General features: G+C 38.6%; 1 protein-coding gene across 1 annotated transcript in view; it reads left to right on the plus strand.

Moving 5' to 3' along the window:
* LOC133664724 (TSC22 domain family protein 2-like) overlaps positions 1-18,791 on the plus strand; it is a 99,336-nt gene that overhangs the window by 74,260 nt on the left and 6,285 nt on the right. The window contains exon 2 of the mRNA XM_062069576.1: positions 8,584-8,635. Within this exon, the coding sequence (XP_061925560.1) occupies positions 8,584-8,635 (52 nt within the window). The remainder of the gene's footprint in view (positions 1-8,583; positions 8,636-18,791) is intronic.

Raw genomic sequence — 18,791 nt, forward strand, 5'->3', positions numbered from 1 at the left:
TGTTGCCTCTACTTAACAGCCATAAAAAGATTACAACCCTCCCAAATATATCACACAATGTAGATCCATTCATAGATTATATTACTTTAATTTATTTTCAAGTAAGAAAACACAAATTTTTAAGGTGTGGCGACTTTTATTTTATTTTGTAGTAGTAGTAGTAGTAGTAGTAGTAGCGACTTCCTTGTTCATTTATGAAATCTGGTCAACTTCCTTTGATTTTACTTTATTAAAACTGTGCAGGCTAGTGACGTGGAGGCCACATCAGGGCCTTTATTACTGGAGTCTGATAAAGATCACATTTTAGTTGCAGTGTAAACATCCATCCATCCAAAAAAAATCTGATTTTTGAAAAAAATCTAAAGTGGGCCACTATGGGCTGTAATGTAAACATAGTCTTAAATTAATGCTTTTTCAATTACACTATATTGCCAAAAGTATTTGGCCACCTGCCTTGGCTCACACATGAACTTGAAGTGGCATCCCATTCCTAACCCATAGGGTTCAATATGATGTCGGTCCAACTTTTGCAGCTATTACAGCTTCAACTCTTCTGGGAAGGCTGTCCACAAGGTTGCGGTGTGTGTTTATCGGATTTTTCGAGAATTCTTTCAAAAGCGCATTGGTGAGGTCACACACTGATGTTGGTGGAGAAGGCCTGGCTCTCAGTCTCCGTTCGAATTCATCCCAAAGGTGTTCTGTCGGGTTCAGGTCAGGACTCTGTGCAGGCCAGTCAAGTTCATCCACACCAGACTGTCATCCATGTCTTTATGGACCTTGCTTAGTGCACTGGTGCACAGTCATGTTGGAAGAGGAAAGGGGCCCGCTCCAAACTGTTCCCACAAGGTTGGGAGCATGGCATTGTCCAAAATGTGTTGGTATCCTGGAGCATTCAAAGTTCCTTTCACTGGAACTAAGGGGCCAAGCCCCACACCATAATTCCTCCACCACCAAATTTCACACTCGGCACAATGCAGTCCGAAATGTAGCGATCTCCTGGCAACCTCCAAACCCAGACTCGTCCATCAGATTGCCAGATGGAAAAGCATGGAAACCCAAACAGTTCCCATGCCTAAATGCTTCATTTTATACAATTCTGATCATTTGGATGGGTGGCGAAATACTTTTGTTTTTCAACCTTTTTTGAGCCCCGGCACATTTTTTGCGTTGAAAAAATCCGGAGGCACACCACCAGCAGAAATCATCATATTTTAGTGGCTTTTTCTCTTTTTTTGGTATTTTCCTGTAGCAGTTTCATGTCTTCTTTTGAGCGATATTTCCCGCAACTACTTTGTTTCAGCAATCAAGGATATTTCAGTTGTTTTTATCCTTCTTTGTGGGGACATTGTTGATTGTCATGTCATGTTCGGATGTACTTTGTGGACGCCGCCTTTGCTCCACAGTAAGTCTTTGCTGTCGTCCAGCATTCTGTTTTTGTTTACTTTGTAGCCAGTTCAGTTTTACTTTCGTTCTGCATAGCCTTCCCTAAGCTTCAATGCCTTTTCTTAGGAGCACTGACCTTTTCTTTATTTTTGGTTTAAGCATTAGACACCTTTTTACCTGCACGCTGCCTCCCGCTGTTTCCGACATCTACAAAGCAATTAGCTACCGGCTGCCACCTACTGATATGGAAGAGTATTACACGGTTACTCTGCCGAGCTCTAGACAGCACCGACACTCAACAACAACACAGAGTTTGCAGACTATAATTACTGGTTTGCAAAAAATATTTTTAACCCAAACAGATGAAATTAGATAATCTCCCACGGCACACCAGACTGTATCTCACGGCACACTAGTGTGCCGCGGCACAGTAGTTGAAAAACACTGAGATAGGGTCCCTTTTTTTCCTCTCTGTTTCACTTGCATCCTGTGAAGAACTTTTGAAGGGATGTTTTAAGGCTTCACACTGTTGCCGTGGTTGCAAACAGTTTCAAAATCAGAAATAATGCTTATTCAGGGAAATGTATTAGTCTCAATTTCAATGAGATCTGGTAAAAGCCCTGCATCAGCAATCCTGCCGCTACAAAGATGATTATGAGTGTCACAGTATGCTTATTATTGTGGTGTACAGCTGCCAAGTCCATCTGACATATACAGTCCGGTCACAAGGGCGGGGGGTGGGGCAAGAACTCCTTTCACACATGCCACCTCTCTTTCCTCCAGTCTATAGGTCAAGTTTCTTAATCTAAATGCGGCCCCTGCTAAATACCTCCGTCTGCTACCTCGGCCCTCCTTTCCGTCGCTGCCCACGAAGCGGTCGGCATCGGCAGACCAACCATGCCGTGTCGATTTTCCTACAAAGTTCCGTGCGGTCCGGCTGACCCCGCCCTGGGGTGCAGGAGAGGCCCGGTGCTGTACCATCATCCCCGCCGCAGGTAAAGGGCCCGCTTCTCCGCCAGCGCCACCATTATATTGCTCGAACTGAAGGCTTCGTACTTCTATGGAGGATGTAGGATATATACGTATGTGTGTTGCTGTCGCCACAACATTGTGTAGCCTGATCCTGTAGACTAGTGGTCTTCAACAGGGGGGCTGCAAACCCTAGGGCAGGGGTGTCAAACTCAAATACAGAGTGGGCCAAAATTTAAAACTGAACAAAGCCGTGGGCCAAGGTTGAACAAATTAACCTTTTAATAGGGACCCAAACAAGTTTTGCATTGAATATTGAACAAGCAAGGCTTATATAACTTTATAGTGACATGCAAAATCCAGTTTCAATTAATAATAATAAATAAAGCTGCAAACAGCGATGGACGGGTCTAAGTGAGACCTACATAGAGGTTTTTGTTTCATGTCTCTAAGACATTCCTACTGGAAGTTGCAGACAGTTTTGTCTGAGTTTTCTTCCTAGGAGCAGTTGTGTCTGTGTTTTCTTCCTAGGGGGCGCTAGAGTGCAATTTTGAGTTTTGGGGTTCGGTTTTTTATTAGATCGCAATTTTCGCCAGTCCTGATGTGTGTGTCCAGTTTGGTGAGTTTTGAAGCATGTTAAGGGGGTCAAATTATAGCTCAAAGAGGCAAAAGTGACTGTTTTTAGTAAACTTTTGTTCTGAAGGGGGAATTGCCAACTTCCTGTTGATTTTTGCTGAAGTATGTCAATGTATGAAATCTAGGTCTAAGTCAGACCTACATATATGTTTTTGTTTCATGTCTGTAAGACATTCCTACTGGAAGTTACAGGTAGTTTTGTCTGAGTTGTCTTCCTAGGAGCAGTTGTGTCTGTGTTTTCTTCCTAGGGGGCGCTAGAGCGCAATTTTGAGTTTTGGGGTTCGGTTTTTTATTAGATCGCAATTTTCGCCAGTCCTGATGTGTGTGTCCAGTTTGGTGAGTTTTGAAGCATGTTAAGGGGGTCAAATTACAGCTCAAAGAGGCAAAAGTGACTGTTTTTAGTAAACTTTTGTTCTGAAGGGGGAATTGCCAACTTCCTGTTGATTTTTGCTGAAGGATGTCAATGTATGAAATCTAGGTCTAAGTCAGACCTACATAGATGTTTTTGTTTCATGTCTCTACGACATTCTTACCGGAAGTTACAAGCAGTTTTGTCTGTGTTTTTTCCTAGGGGGCGCTAGAGCGCAATTTTGAGTTTTGGGGTTTGGTTTTTTATTAGATTGCAAATTTCGCCAGTCCTGATGTGTGTGTCAAATATGGTGACTTTTGAAGCATGTTAAGGGGGTCAAATTACAGCTCAAAGAGGCGGCCGGTATAATAATAAAGAAAGAATAAAACGCACGAAATACAATAGGGTCCTCTGTCCCAAAGGGACATTGCGGTCCCTAATATGCCTCTTTTCTATTTGCAGCCTTCTGAGGTAAATATCAAAATAGACTTTTTCCACAGGCTAATAATACATTTGAAAATAAAATAATAATGAATTAATCAAACATTCAAGCCTTGTGCATGAATAAAACGTTAATTATTGCTCAGTTTGCTACGCTGATTTGCTTTAACACTGAATATTGAACAAGCAATGCTTATATAACTTAATAGTGCAAAATCAACTTTCAAAAAACCAACGAAAAAACATCAATGGTTTATTAAATACAATTTAAATAAAAAATCCAAATCAATCAATCAATCAATCAATCAATCAATCAATCAATCAATCAATCAATGTTTATTTATATAGCCCTAAATCACAAGTGTCTCAAAGGGCTGTACAAGCCACAACGACATCCTCGGTACAGAGCCCACATACGGGCAAGGAAAAACTCACCCCAGTGGGACGTCAATGTGAATGACTATGAGAAACCTTGGAGAGGACCGCATATGTGGGTAACCCCCCCCCCCCCCCCCCCAACTGGTCTAAAAAGGGAGTCTATTTAAAGGCTAGAGTATACAAATGAGTTTTAAGATGAGACTTAAATGCTTCTACTGAGGTAGCATCTCTAACTTTTACCGGGAGGGCATTCCATAATATTGGAGCCCGAATAGAAAACGCTCTATAGCCCACAGACTTTTTTTGGGCTCTGGGAATCACTAATAAGCCAGAGTTCTTTGAACGCAGATTTCTTGCCGGGACATATGGTACAATACAATCGGCAAGATAGGCAGGAGCTTGACCGTGTAGTATTTTATACGTAAGTAGTAAAACCTTAAAGTCGCATCTTAGGTGCACAGGAAGCCAGTGCAAGTGAGCCAGTATAGGCGTAATATTTTTTGTCAAAAGTCTAGCAGCCGCATTTTGTACCATCTGTAATCTTTTAATGCTAGACATAGGGAGGCCCGAAAATAAAACGTTACAGTAATCGAGACGAGATGTAACGAACGCATGGATAATGATCTCAGCATCGCTTGTGGACAAAATGGAACAAATTTTAGCGATATTACGGAGATGAAAGAAGGCCGTTTTAGTAACACTCTTAATGTGTGACTCAAACGAGAGAGTTGGGTCGAAGATAATACCCAGATTCTTTACAGAGTCACCTTGTTTAATTGTTTGGTTGTCAAATGTTAAGGTGGTATTTTTAAATAGATGTCGGTGTTGAGCAGGACCGATAATCAGCATTTCCGTTTTCTTAGCGTTGAGTTGCAAAAAGTTAACGGACATCCATTGTTTAATTTCATTAAGACACGCCTCCAGCTGACTACAATCCGGCGTGTTGGTCAACTTTAGGGGCATGTAGAGTTGGGTGTCATCCGCATAATAGTGAAAGCTAACACCGTATTTGCGTATGATGTCACCTAGCGGCAGCATGTAAATACTAAAGAGTGCAGGGCCAAGAACCGAACCCTGGGGAACTCCGCACGTTACCTTAACATAGTCCGAGGTCACATTGTTATGGGAGACACACTGCATCCTGTCAGTAAGATAAGAGTTAAACCAAGATAAGGCTAAGTCTGACATCCCAATACGCGTTTTGATACGCTCTAATAAAATATTATGATCAACAGTATCGAAAGCGGCGCTAAGATCAAGAAGCAGCAACATAGATGACGCATCAGAATCCATCGTTAGCAATAGATCATTAGTCATTTTTGCGAGGGCTGTCTCCGTAGAGTGATTTGCCCTGAAACCGGATTGAAAAGGTTCACAGAGATTGTTAGACGCTAAGTGTTCATTTAGCTGCTGTGCGACAATTTTTTCGAGAATTTTCGAGATAAACGGAAGGTGGGACACCGGCCGGTAGTTCACCATGAGGTCAGGATCGAGGTTAGGTCTTTTGAGTAGAGGATGAATAACCGCTTTTTTGAATGCTAGGGGAACAGTACCAGAGGAAAGTGATAAGTTTATAATATTTAACACTGATGGACCTAATTAAACAAAAAGCTCCTTGATAAGTTTCCCAGGAATTGGGTCAAGTAAACATGTTGTTTGTTTTGTCCCATTTACACATTTTGACAATTCCTCCAATGTTATTTCATCAAAGAGAGAGAAACTATTTTGGAGGGCGGTATCCGTCGTATATACAGTCATATTTGTGTTAATAGAACCCAGTTGTAGCTGAGATGCATTGTCTTTAATCTCTTTTCTAATGACTTCAATTTTCTTATTAAAGAAATTCATAAAGTCATCTGCTGAGTGGGTGGAGTTACTGGGAGGAGTCCCTTGTTGGGTTAGTGATGCTACTGTACTAAACAAAAATTTAGCATCATTTTTGTTGAGGTGGATGAGATTTGAGTAATATTTAGCTTTAGCTGAGGTAAGCATGCATTTATAAGTTATTAAACTATCACACCATGCTTGATGGAAAACCTCAAGTTTAGTCGCACGCCATTTGCGTTCCAGCTTTCTACATGATAATTTCTGGGCTTTAGTTTCTTCTGTAAACCATGGGGTACGCCTTTTAGGGGCCCTTTTTTAGCTTTAGCGGTGCTACACTATCAATGGTGTCGCGCAGGGCGTCGTTAAAAGCTGTTAGTGAGGTTATCAATAGAGCCCACATAATTTGGGAATGGTGCCATTACCGAAGGCAGTAGGTCAGTCAGTAAGAGTCGTCGTTGTGGCAGCATTAATGTTGCGGCTGCTATAGTAGTTATTATTATTATTATTAGTTTGTTGACAATGAGTCAGAACTTCGAATTTTATAAGGTAATGATCGGACATTACTTTAGTGTCCGGGAGTATCGTAACTTTAGAGGTGGTGACACCCCTGACAAGCACTAGATCTATCGTATTACCGTTGCGATGGCGTGGGTTCATTTATTATTTGTGTAAGACCACAGCTATCAATTATAGTCTGGAGCGCCACGCATGGAGGGTCCGATGGGGTATTCATATGGATGTTAAAGTCTACCATTATGATTATATTGTCGGCGTGCGTCACTAGATCAGCAACGAACTCTGAAAATTCATTGATAAAGTCCGAATAGGGCCCTGGGGGGCGGTAGATGACAGCCAGGTGCAGAGGCAGCGGTGTGACAAACCTCACAGTAAGCACCTCAAACGAGTTATATTTATTATTTAGGTCCGAGGTAAGGCTAAAGTTTTTGTTGTATATTAGTGCAACACCCCCACCCCTTTTAATGGGACGGGCAATATTCGTTCCCGTATAGCCAGGAGGAGACGCCTCACCCAGCGCAAAAATTTGTCTGGTTTGAGCCAGGTCTCGGCTAGACCAACGACATCAAGATTGTTGTCTCTGATGACTTCGTTAACTAATAACGTTTTGGAAGACAATGACCTTATGTTTAAAAAGCCCATATTATAGGTAGTGGGCTGTTTTGAGGAGTTTTTGTTGAAAGTATCCGTAGTAGCAATATTAATAATGTTACGTTTATTATGCGTAGTGCACTTTAAATAATTTCGACCATATCTAGGAATTGATATGACAGGAATTTTTAGATTGTTTGCCACCTCAGTAAAATGCATGTCCACCTCTGACGCAGAAAAAACATTATGTGAGTTGTATATTATTCTAAGAGAATTGCTATGTGTGCAGGGATTATCCAGCCTGGCGCTGGCTAGTTCTATCTTAACAGACTCCTTATTAGCGCTTCTTTGTGGATTAGCATTTAGCTTTTTCGTTAGCCCCGCTAACAACAACGCATTTAGCGTTGTTGTTAGCCCCGCCCGACACCCCCGCTTCTGCTTCCGAGCGCACCGCTTACGTCTCTTTCGTTGACGGTCTCCGCTGGTAGTGGACGCCGCTGCTTCAAAGGCCACTGCTGGATGTAGCTCGCAAAGAATTCCCAAGCTAGCGAGTAGGTCCACCGTACACGCATCTTTCAGCCCAAAATGGCCAGATCTCTCCACATCCAGAATCGTAAGTCGGTCGTAAGTGATCACGGAGTGAACACGCTGTGAGCCAGCCATGAAATTGACTGAATTGAGGGGTATTTTTGCCAAATCGGTCTACGCTTCCAGGAGCGCTCGCAAGAAGCCGCTGCCTTGAAGCGCCGCCATCTTGGAAAAATGCCTCTTTTCTATTTGCAGCCTTGTGATGTAAATATTAACATTAACTTGGTGGGCGGGGGCGGGGTTTGGTGGTAGCGGGGTGTATATTGTAGCGTCCCGGAAGAGTTAGTGCTGCAAGGGGTTCTCGGTATTTGTTCTGTTGTGTTACGGTGCGGATGTTCTCCCGAAATGTGTTTTGTCATTCTTGTCTGGTGTGGGTTCACAGTGTGGCGCATATTTGTAACAGTGATAAAGTTGTTTATACGGCCACCCTCAGTGTGACCTGTATGGCCGTTGATCAAGTGTGCTTTGCATTCACTTTGTGTGTCTGTGTAATTGCAGCATATAGTATGTGACTGGGCCGGCACGCTGTTTGTATGGAGGAAAAGCGATTGTGTGTGTGTGTGTGTGTTTATATATATATATATATATATATATATATATATATATATATATATATATATATATATATATATATATATATATATATATATATATATATATATATGAATATATATATTATCTATTTCTGCTTCAGTTTGGGGGTCCTTGGCCTGGTAAACCCCGAACACCCCTGCTGTTATATGACCCGACCCACTTTTCATAAGTACCCAGACTTGTGACCTTTTATTCATGAGCCTTGCTAAACGGTTCAAAGATGCCATGGTTTTCATTTCATTCATCATTTCTCTTCTTGGTTGTTGTTCATGTGGATCAGTTCTGACCCTTGTTTTTCTTCTTTGTTACAGTGCCTCTGGAACCAATATTGTTGCCATTGATAATAAAATAGAACAGGCAATGGTGAGTAAATACTTCTTTTTTTTTTTTAAGTAATAGCCATGTCAGTAGAAATATTGTAATGATTACCGTATTTCCGGACTACATCTCATCTACTATCTTACCTTGTATTAGCCAAGTTACCTTGTGAAATGAGTTATTTACACAGTAAATGTTTATTTACATACCTTACTTGTTTCTAAACGGTGTCTGTAGCACGGCAGTAAAATGGCTGATCAAACAAAACAGAAGTCATAGTCATCGTCATGGACCCACTGAATTTACTAAGGAATTTGTGAAACTGAAACTAAACAAAAATAATGCCATTGGAAGTTAATAATACTGACTGACACTCATAAACCTGTTAGCGTTTTAGCTAATGCTTACGAGGCTAGCTTGAATACTTAACGATAGGACGTTCAAATATGCATGAAAACACTCCTACAAACGTCACACATGGGATGGTTTAGTAAGTGTAAATAGTTTTAGTTATATTGTAAAACTTACAAACGTTGCTTGGAGTGATGAACGAAGAATCCTTACGAGCAGAAACGCTATTGACGGCTAGGGACTGAAAGGCAATTCTACTTCCGACAACTTGAATGGACTAGATCAGTGGTTCTTAACCTGGGTTCGATCGAACCCTAGAGGTTCGGTGGGTTGGTCTCAGGGGTTCGGCGAAGGTCAAGACACACCCGACTCATCGTGTAAATAAAAACTTCTCCCTATCACCGTGTTATGGATACCCCCAAACAATGTTCCCTTTAATTTTCCATCTGATTTGCAGGTATGTACCGTAATTTCCGGACTATAAGCCGCACCTGACTATAAGCCGCACCAGCTAAATTTAGGGGAAAATACAGATTGCTCCATATATAAGCCGCACCCGACTATAAGCCGCAGGGTTTTGATGTGTAATTACCGTAGTATATAGGGGTTCCTGCTACCACGGAGGGGATTGTCGGGACAGAGATGACTGTTTGGGAACGCAAAGCGTCCCATTTATTAACAATAAATCTTTCAATCATTCAATCAAACTTTCACATCTTTGACATGGCGAACAGCATTCGTGCAGAGTACAAATAATACAACGGTGCAAATTAATACAAAGTGCTCGCCTGTACGTTATCAAAATAACCAGCCTACCGGTATATGAATAGTCAATCTTTAATCATTGTGTCATCGTCTTCCTCCTGCGTACTAAAATCACCGAAATCCTCTTTGTCGGTGTCGGAGAAGAACAGGCCGTAAATAAGCCGCACCGTTGTATAAGCCGCAGGGACCAGAACGAGGGGAAAAAGTAGCGGCTTATAGTCCGGAAATTACAGTAAATGTTAGAATAATTATGTATACTGACCCTGCCTGCTGACACCCAAGGACGGACATCGAGTACCTCAACGCAGACAAAACAGAGACATGGCGAAATCACGAGTGTCAGCACATTTCCATTCGGAATAATCACGTATTGTGTCTACTGGGACTGCTTGCATTACCCCTTCCTTCAGAAGCAGCCTCAGTGATGTTAACTAGGGACCTCCCGAATAAATAGAGGAGCATGTGCGACTGTACCTTAGAGCGAAGGGGGAAACTGTAACGGAGTGTGCAGCCCAATACGTCTCTCCTCATGAGTAAAATTCAACTCTGTCTTTGCTTGATTCCTTCTTCTTGTCTTGTGTAATAGATAGTTCGGTGTTTGAACCTGACAGTAATTTGTTGTGAGTTCATGCACTGTGTTGGTTTTGTTCTTGGAACAAGGTGATGTTCATGTACGGTTCATTTTGTGCACCAGTAAAAAAACATATACCTTTGTCTTGAAGTAAAAAAAATATATATATATAATAATATTTTTCACTAAAGAAGGGTTCGGTGAATGCGCATTTGAAACTGGTGGGGTTCGGTACTTCCAACGAGGTTAAGAACCACTGGACTAGATCCTATGTGTCAAAGTCGAGGCTCGCGGGCCATATCCGGCCTGCGAATGAATTATCTATGGCCCCCGAGAAAATATTTGATTAGTATTAGAACCGGCCCACGGGCCACAGCCCCTGCTGCTGTTTTGCACGCACCAATACTCCATCAGTGTTGGCGCTAGGAAGTCATAAAAATGGGGTCCCACAGTACCTTTTTGGGGTCCCACTTTTTTTGCAAGCGTTTTGAAAACGAATGATAAATGTATGCATTATCCTGTTATATCTCACATTCTATATTGTGTTTTGGAAAAGGTTGTTATGACCGTTAATTTATCCCCAAAAAAATAATACAAAAGAAAACACATTTTTATGCATATTTAAATGTATTCAGTTATAAACATTCATTCACTTTCTTCTTTCCTTCATGGATCTAAACTTTACCGCTTTTTTCTATATTTTTATTGTAATATTTTCAGAATGTGTTCTATTTTTGGCCAAAGTAAGACAAAGAAAACAATCTGAAGATGTCTTTGTTTTCTAGTTTTAATGCCATGATTTTAATAGTCTAAAATGGGTTTGACACATAAGGCCTAGATAGAAAAGCACTGCAGCCCCTGCAGTGAGCAAACTTGTCCACAAGAGGGCGCCATAGCACAGACAATCACAAGTGTATGTATTTTTGTTTTTGGTTTTTTAGGACTATTTGCATTGTGAAAAATCCAATTAATTAGCCACATGTTTTATAAGCCAAAGTGTAGAAAAAATAGCGCTATTTCTATTGGTATTTGTATTGCTCCATTTGTAGTGTAATAATGCTCATTGTCATTTCTGTATTATTATTTATTTCACTCACTGCTTCTTTGTTATCATTTTTATCATCATATTTGTACATATCCTATTTGCTGATGTTGCTCTACGCTGCAAAAAGTCATTGTTCAAAAACAAGAAAAAAAATGAGGGGTATTTTATTTGAACTAAGCAAAATTATCTGCCAATAGAACAAGAAAATTCGGCTTGTAAAGACTTTCCAAAACAAGTAAAATTAGCTAACCTCAATGAACCCAAAAATACCTTAAAATAAGTATATTCTCACAAACAAGTGCACTTTTTTTTTCTAGAAAAAAAAAAAAATGTGGAAAAATATTCTTAAATGAAGTAATTGCTAGTGCCGTTATCTTGACATAATGATAAGCATGATTTTTTTTTCATGCTTGAAGTAAGAAATTATTACTTTAAAAAAGTAGTTTTATACTCGTGAGTGTTGATGACACAGCTTTGCAACAGTTGATATTCTAGTTTCAAGCATGTTTTACTCAATATAGGTCATCAAATCTCAGCAACAAGCTGTAATATCTTACTGAGATCATTTAGGACAGGGGTGTCCAAAGTGCGGCCCGGGGGCCATTTGCGGCCCGCAGCTAATTGTTTACCGGCCCGCCACACATTCTGGAAATATTGTAAAAATAAAAAAGAACATTAAAAAAAGTGGAATGAGGTGAAATCTAATGAGAAAAAGTTGCAATGTTGACACAAAAGCTGCCATGCAGGCTGTTTTTTATTTCTTTTGTCTTTCTTTATTTTTCTTTTTTTGCCCTTGCTCAAAAAAAAAAAATAATGACAAAAAAATCCATGTTATAATGAATTATTTTCAGGGCTCCAATTACTTCAAATATTTCACTTTAAAATGTTTTATGTGGTAAATATTGCATATATTGTGTAGTAGCCATATAAAAACATAAAAGTTTTCTTTGACAAAAGCGCATAAAACCAACAAAATAATAGTTCCAGCATAAAATCGACAAATATATCTGAAGTTGAACTCGTAACTTAAGTGTTGAAAGTAAAAGAAAAACCTAATAAAAATGTATCACTTTATGAGTGGGGCACCTTTTGGATCCCAAATATATTTAGTGATTTTTTATTTATCTTTTCACTGTGATTACTCAAAAATATGAAAGAATTAAAATTAATGGTGTCCTGCATTATTGATCTTTTAGGGCTCTAATTACTAAATACTGCATATTTCAGTTTTACTATAAAAAAACTAAGTTGTTTTTGACAGAAAAGCCGTAAAACATTTTTTAAAATTTGTATTACTTTATATCAACTTGAAGTTGATATAGAGATTTACTGTAAGCGTTAAATAATTAAAAAAATAATAATAATCTGACTTATTTTTAACATTTTAATGACTGAGACCCTTTATGGTCCCCGGGACCCCTAAAGGTAAAATAAATAAAAAATGCATATATTTTGTTATGGTTTGAAAATGAAAAATATCAAAAGGGCCACAACATGCTTTAATTTTTCCGTGTGCTGCCCTCAGTGGAAAAAGTTTGGACACCCCTGATTTAGGACCAAAACACTTAAAACAAGTAAAACACTCTAACATAAAATCTGCTTAGTGAGAAGAATTATCTTATCAGACAGAAAATAAGCAAATATCACCCTTATTTGAGATATTTCATCTTACTTAGATTTCAGTTTTTGCAGTGTATTGTTGTTGTTGTCTTTCTGTTTTATCCCCCTCTGTCTTCCTTTTTTTCTCTTTCTATCCCCTCCTGCTCCGGCCCGGCTGCACCAAATGATAATATAAATACATTTAATACATTTTTTTGAATTTTTTTTTTGAAAATGTAATTTTGTTTATATCTGTTGTGTTCCCAATTTTTTTTTTTTTTTTCAGTGTACATGAATGAAGGTGTGTGTTGCTGAACCCGACTTGGACATTATCTGGACTGGACCTGGTTTTAAAAACCCTTTAAACAAATCTAATTTCATTTACAACCTGGTCTGGTGAAGATACGGTCTTTTTTTATTTTATTTTATTTATTTATTTATTTTTTAGATAAGATAAATAAATATTTTCTTGGATAAAAAAGAAAGTAAAACAATATAAAAATAATTACATTAAAAAAAAAGAAGTAATTAATGAAAATGTTAGTGGACCAGAAGCACATACAACCAAGTGTGCTTCAGGGACTGTGTCCCTTGCAGAAGTGTTGTCCATGTTGTGGGAACCAGAATATTGGTAGCAGAAAGAAACAACCCCTTTTGTGTGAGTGGGTGTGGATGAGTGTGAATGGGGGAGGGAGGTTTTTTTTGAGGTTGATGCACTAGTTGAAAGTGTATCGTGTGTTTTTTCTATGTTGATTTAATAAATAAATAAATAAATAAATACATTTAATAAAGTCAAATACAAATAAGGCAACAAGAGAAGTATCCCACACTTCTCTTTTGTAAAGTAAATCTGAACAGCCGATATGGGCATCTACATCAACTACTAGAGAGGCGATTGCGTTGCATGAAGCGGTAACCCCAAGAAGGTCCTCCCGTAAAGTCATTTATATTCATCTCCTTGGCAACTACCGGGGCGTGGAGACGCAACTGTACGGTTGGCAAGCCTCTCCCGGCAGCACGTTGTTCAAGCACCCATTTTTGAATGCGTTCCTCGAGCTGTGGCCACTTAGCTTTTAGCTCGCGATTCAACTTTTTTAGTTTTCTTCATTTCAGTAAGCGTAACCTCCGCTTTTCGCCAGCCCCTTACAAGTTTCTCGCTTACCGTATTTTTCGGACTATAAGTCGCTCCGGAGTATAAGTCGCACCGGCCGAAAATGCACAATAAAGAAGGAAAAAAACATATATAAGTCGCACTGGAGTATAAGTCGCATTTTTTGGGGGAAATGTATTTGATAAAAGCCAACACCAAGAATAGACATTTGAAAGGCAATTTAAAATAAATAAAGAATAGTGAACAACAGGCTGAATAAGTGTACGTTATATGAGGCATAAATAACCAACTGGTATGTTAACGTAACATATTATGGTAAGAGTCATTCAAATAACTATAACATATAGAACATGCTATACGTTTACCAAACAATCTGTCACTCCTAATCGCTAAATCCCATGAAATCTTATACGTCTAGTCTCTTACGTGAATGAGATAAATAATATTATTTGATATTTTACGCTAATGTGTTAATCATTTCACACATAAGTCGCTCCTGAGTATAAGTCGCACCCCCGGCCAAACTATGAAAAAAACTGCAGCTTATAGTCCGAAAAATATGGTACTAACATTAGCATGCTAGATTTCTTTAGCTAATTTAGCAGGTATACACCTCATACACAATGTCATATATTTTGGTATTTTACCAATGTTAATTGTAAGCATGTTATTGATAGCATCGCACTGTTAGCTTGCTAGTTTTGTTTTGTTTTTTTAGCTCATTTTGCTAATATTTTTTTAACTTAACGCTATCTGGCCATCACGCTAACTGTTAGCATTTCAGTTCGGCTCTGGCTCTTAAGCATTCACACGAAGTTTGTATTGATATTGCATTTTCTAGCGCTCCGAAAGAAATATTTTTACATTTTGAAGCTGAAAAATATCAAAATGGCCCCCACATCTTTTGATTTGTCAGTCTGTGGCCCTGAGTGGAAAAAGTTTAGGAACCCCTGGTCTCGGTTAAAGGTATCTACCATATTTTTCGGACTATAAGTCGCACCGCAGTATAAGTTGCACCGGCCGAAAATGCGTAATAAAGAAGGAAAAAAACATATATAAGTCGCACTGGAGTATAAGTCGCTTTGTTTGGGGAAATGTATTTGATCAAAGCCAACACCAAGAATAGACATTTGAAAGGCAATTTAAAATAAATAAAGAATAGTGAACAACAGGCTGGATAAGTGTACGTTATATGAGGCATAAATAACCAACTGGTATGTTAACGTAACCTATTATGGTAAGAGTCATTCAAATAACTATAACATATAGAACATGCTATACGTTTACCAAACAATCTGTCACTCCTAATCGCTAAATCCCATGAAATCTTATACGTCTAGTCTCTTACGTGAATGAGATAAATAATATTATTTGATATTTTACGCTAATGTGTTAATCATTTCACACATAAGTCGCTCCTGAGTATAAGTCGCACCCCCGGCCAAACTATGAAAAAAACTGCGACTTATAGTCCGAAAAATACGGTATAATATTTGTAAGGGTGTGGGAAAAAATCGATTCGAATTCAAATCGCCATTCTCACGTTGTACGATTCAGTATTGATTCTCATTTTTCAAAAATCGATTCTTTTTTAATTTGTTTTACTTTTTATTTTTACATTTTTTTTATTAATCAATACACAGCAATACCATAACAATGCAATCCAATTCCAAAAGCAAACCCGACCCAGCAACACTCAGAACTGCAATAAACAGAGCAATTGAGAGGAGACACAAACACGACACAGAACAAACCAAAAGTAGTGAAACAAAAATGAATATTATCAACAACAGTATCAATATTAGTTACAATTTCAACACAGCAGTGATTAAAAATCCCTCATTGACATTATCATTAGACATTTATAAAATAAAATAAAAAAGAACAATAGTGTCACAGTGGCTTACACTTGCATCGCATCTCATAAGCTTGACAACACACTGTGTCCAATATTTTCACAAAGATAAAATAAGTCATATTTTTGGTTCATTTAATAGTTAAAACAAATGTACATTATTGCAATCAGTTGATAAAACATTGTCCTTTACAATTATAAAAGCTTTTTACAAAAATCTACTACTCTGCTTGCATGTCAGCAGACTGGGGTAGATCCTGCTGAAATCTATGTATTGAATGAATAGACAATCCTTTTGAATCGGGGAAATATCGTTTTTGAATCGAGAATCGTGTTGAATTGAAAAAAAATGATTTAGAATCTAATCGTGACCCCAAGAATCGATATTGAATCGAATCGTGGGACACCCAAAGATTCGCAGCCCTAATAAATAATATTTTTGATATTTTACGGTAATGTCTTAATAATTTCACACACAATAAGTCGCTCCAGAGTATAAATCGCACCCCGGGCCAAACTATGAAAAAAAAATGAGAAGCTGGACAGGACAAAAAAACAAACAAACAAAAAAAACAAAGTGTAGAAAAAAAGTAGCGCCTTATAGTCCAGAATTTATCATATTTTTCGTACTATAAGTTGCAGTTTTTTTCATAGTTTGGCCGGGGGTGCGACTTATACTCAGGGGCGACTTATGTGTGAAATTATTAACATATTACCGTAAAATATCAAATAATATTATTTAGCTCATTCACGTAAGAGACTAGACGTATAAGATTTCATGGGATTTAGCGATTAGGAGTGACAGATTGTTTGGTAAACGTATAGCATGTTCTATATGTTATAGTTATTTGAATGACTCTTACCATAATATGTTACGTTAACATACCAGGCACGTTCTCAGTTGGTTATTTATAGGGATGATACTCGAAACCGGGTTTCCCGGTTGTTCGATAAGAAAAGAACCGAGTCCTCGGACTCGAATCCCTTTTTGAGAACCGGTACCCGTTATCGAGACCACTATAGTAAAGAAAAAGAGTTGGTTCTTTATTCGAATCCCGTCCCGACCAGAAATGCCCCGTGTGACGTCACAAGAAATGACGTCATGTATCTCAGTCATTAGGCGCAGATAGGGAAAGCAGGAAAAACAATGGACCGGAAAAAGCGCTCCAAGGTGTAATACAGTTCAAAACAAAAGGTATAATCCAATGAATAACTTTACTGAGAGATTTGAGCAGGGTACAAACACATGACCAACACTTTTACGACCAACCGGAAACATAGCAACCAGGCTAGCAACGCACCTCCTTTACGGCAGCTGTCGCAACGTTCTTAAAGCAACCGCAGCACATACATATATATACAACACATCTCCCTTTTTTAACTTTTGTTTTTCTTTCCTTGTAAACAAAACAAAATCACACTGTATATGTGTTGTCTGTCTAATTATAAATAATGCAGACGAGGCGTGTTGGCTGAGTTCTTGACGTTTACTTTCACAGCGTGCTCATAATCTCATTCTTACGTGACGACATGCAACAACACTTTTCGGGGCTACTGCGCATGCTCGTCACTCCCGTTGCATGCTGGGTAGTGTAGTTGTTATATTCTCTAGCCTAGCTCATAACATCACATCTTTCCCCCTATAAAGAAAGATTTTAACTCAATAAAGTGTATTTCTTTTTTTAGCTTTAACTTTTCATTTTTTTTAGCATTGTAACCACATTTGCAATCAACTTTTCTCTTCATAGAATTTTCTCTCAATAAAGAAATGAAGTGCAAAAATGTCAAAGCATCATAACAAACACTTATGTTCCAATAGCAGCAGAAGTGCACTTTTTGGAGAGCTGTATTATTTTCAGTTTTGTGCCCAAGGGACTGATTTTATTTAACACTATATTATTATTTATACACCTATAGTGATCACAGAGACAGGTTGTTTTTGTGTTACTGTATATATTTGTTTTTCTGAAAAATCCCACTTAATATACTTTGGGTAACAACCAGTGTTGGGACTGTAACGTTACTGTAACGCCGTTCGTTTCGGCGGTAACTAGTAATCTAACGCGTTATTTTTTATATTCAGTAACTCAGTTACCGTTACTACATGATGCGTTACTGCGTTATTTTACGTTACTTTTTATGTAGTATCGGCTAGAAACAGAAGATCTGAGTGTGTTTTGTGGCAGCGCTGCGGTGTCGTTCTTCTGAATCTCTTGTGTCACACGGAGGAGGTGTGTGTGTCTGAGTGTGGGAAGGGGAGGGTGGGGAGGGGTGCGCGCAGCAGTATTCGTGAGGGAGGGGCGGATACAGAGAGAGCGAGAGAGTTGTTAACACGCATGCGTCGCCAGCCTCAGCTTTTTATCCATAGATTTATCAGATTTAATTTTTTATTATCTATAGCAGGGGTGTCAAAAGTGTGCCCCGGAGGACATTTGCGGCCCACAGCTAATGTTTTAAAGGCCCATGGCACATTCTAAAAATACTATTAAAACAAACAAAAACATAACAAAAGTGAAATAAAAAAGCTTAAAGGTGAAATGTGATTTAGAAAAAGTTGCAATGTTGACTAATAAAACAAAGCTGTTTTTTTTTCTTTCAAACTGTCATTGCTCAAAACATAATATTGAATCAAAATCAATGTTATTATGAATTATAGTACACACACGCTGTCAATTCTCTTATATACTCTTTATTTCTAGACTTCTAGAGTGTTTGATTATCACATCACTCTAAATGTATAAAAAATAAAGTTCACAAACATAAAGAGGGATGCTAGTGGGCCAGGCCAATATTTCCTTATCTCTAAACTAAAACTGGGGAAATGTGTAGAGCAGGGGCCACCAACCTTTTTGAAACCAAGAGCTACTTCTTGGGTACTGATTAATGCGAAGGGCTACCAGTTTG

Source organism: Entelurus aequoreus, linkage group LG14, assembly GCF_033978785.1.
Source record: "Entelurus aequoreus isolate RoL-2023_Sb linkage group LG14, RoL_Eaeq_v1.1, whole genome shotgun sequence".
In the NCBI taxonomy this organism is placed as follows: Eukaryota; Metazoa; Chordata; class Actinopteri; order Syngnathiformes; family Syngnathidae; genus Entelurus; species Entelurus aequoreus.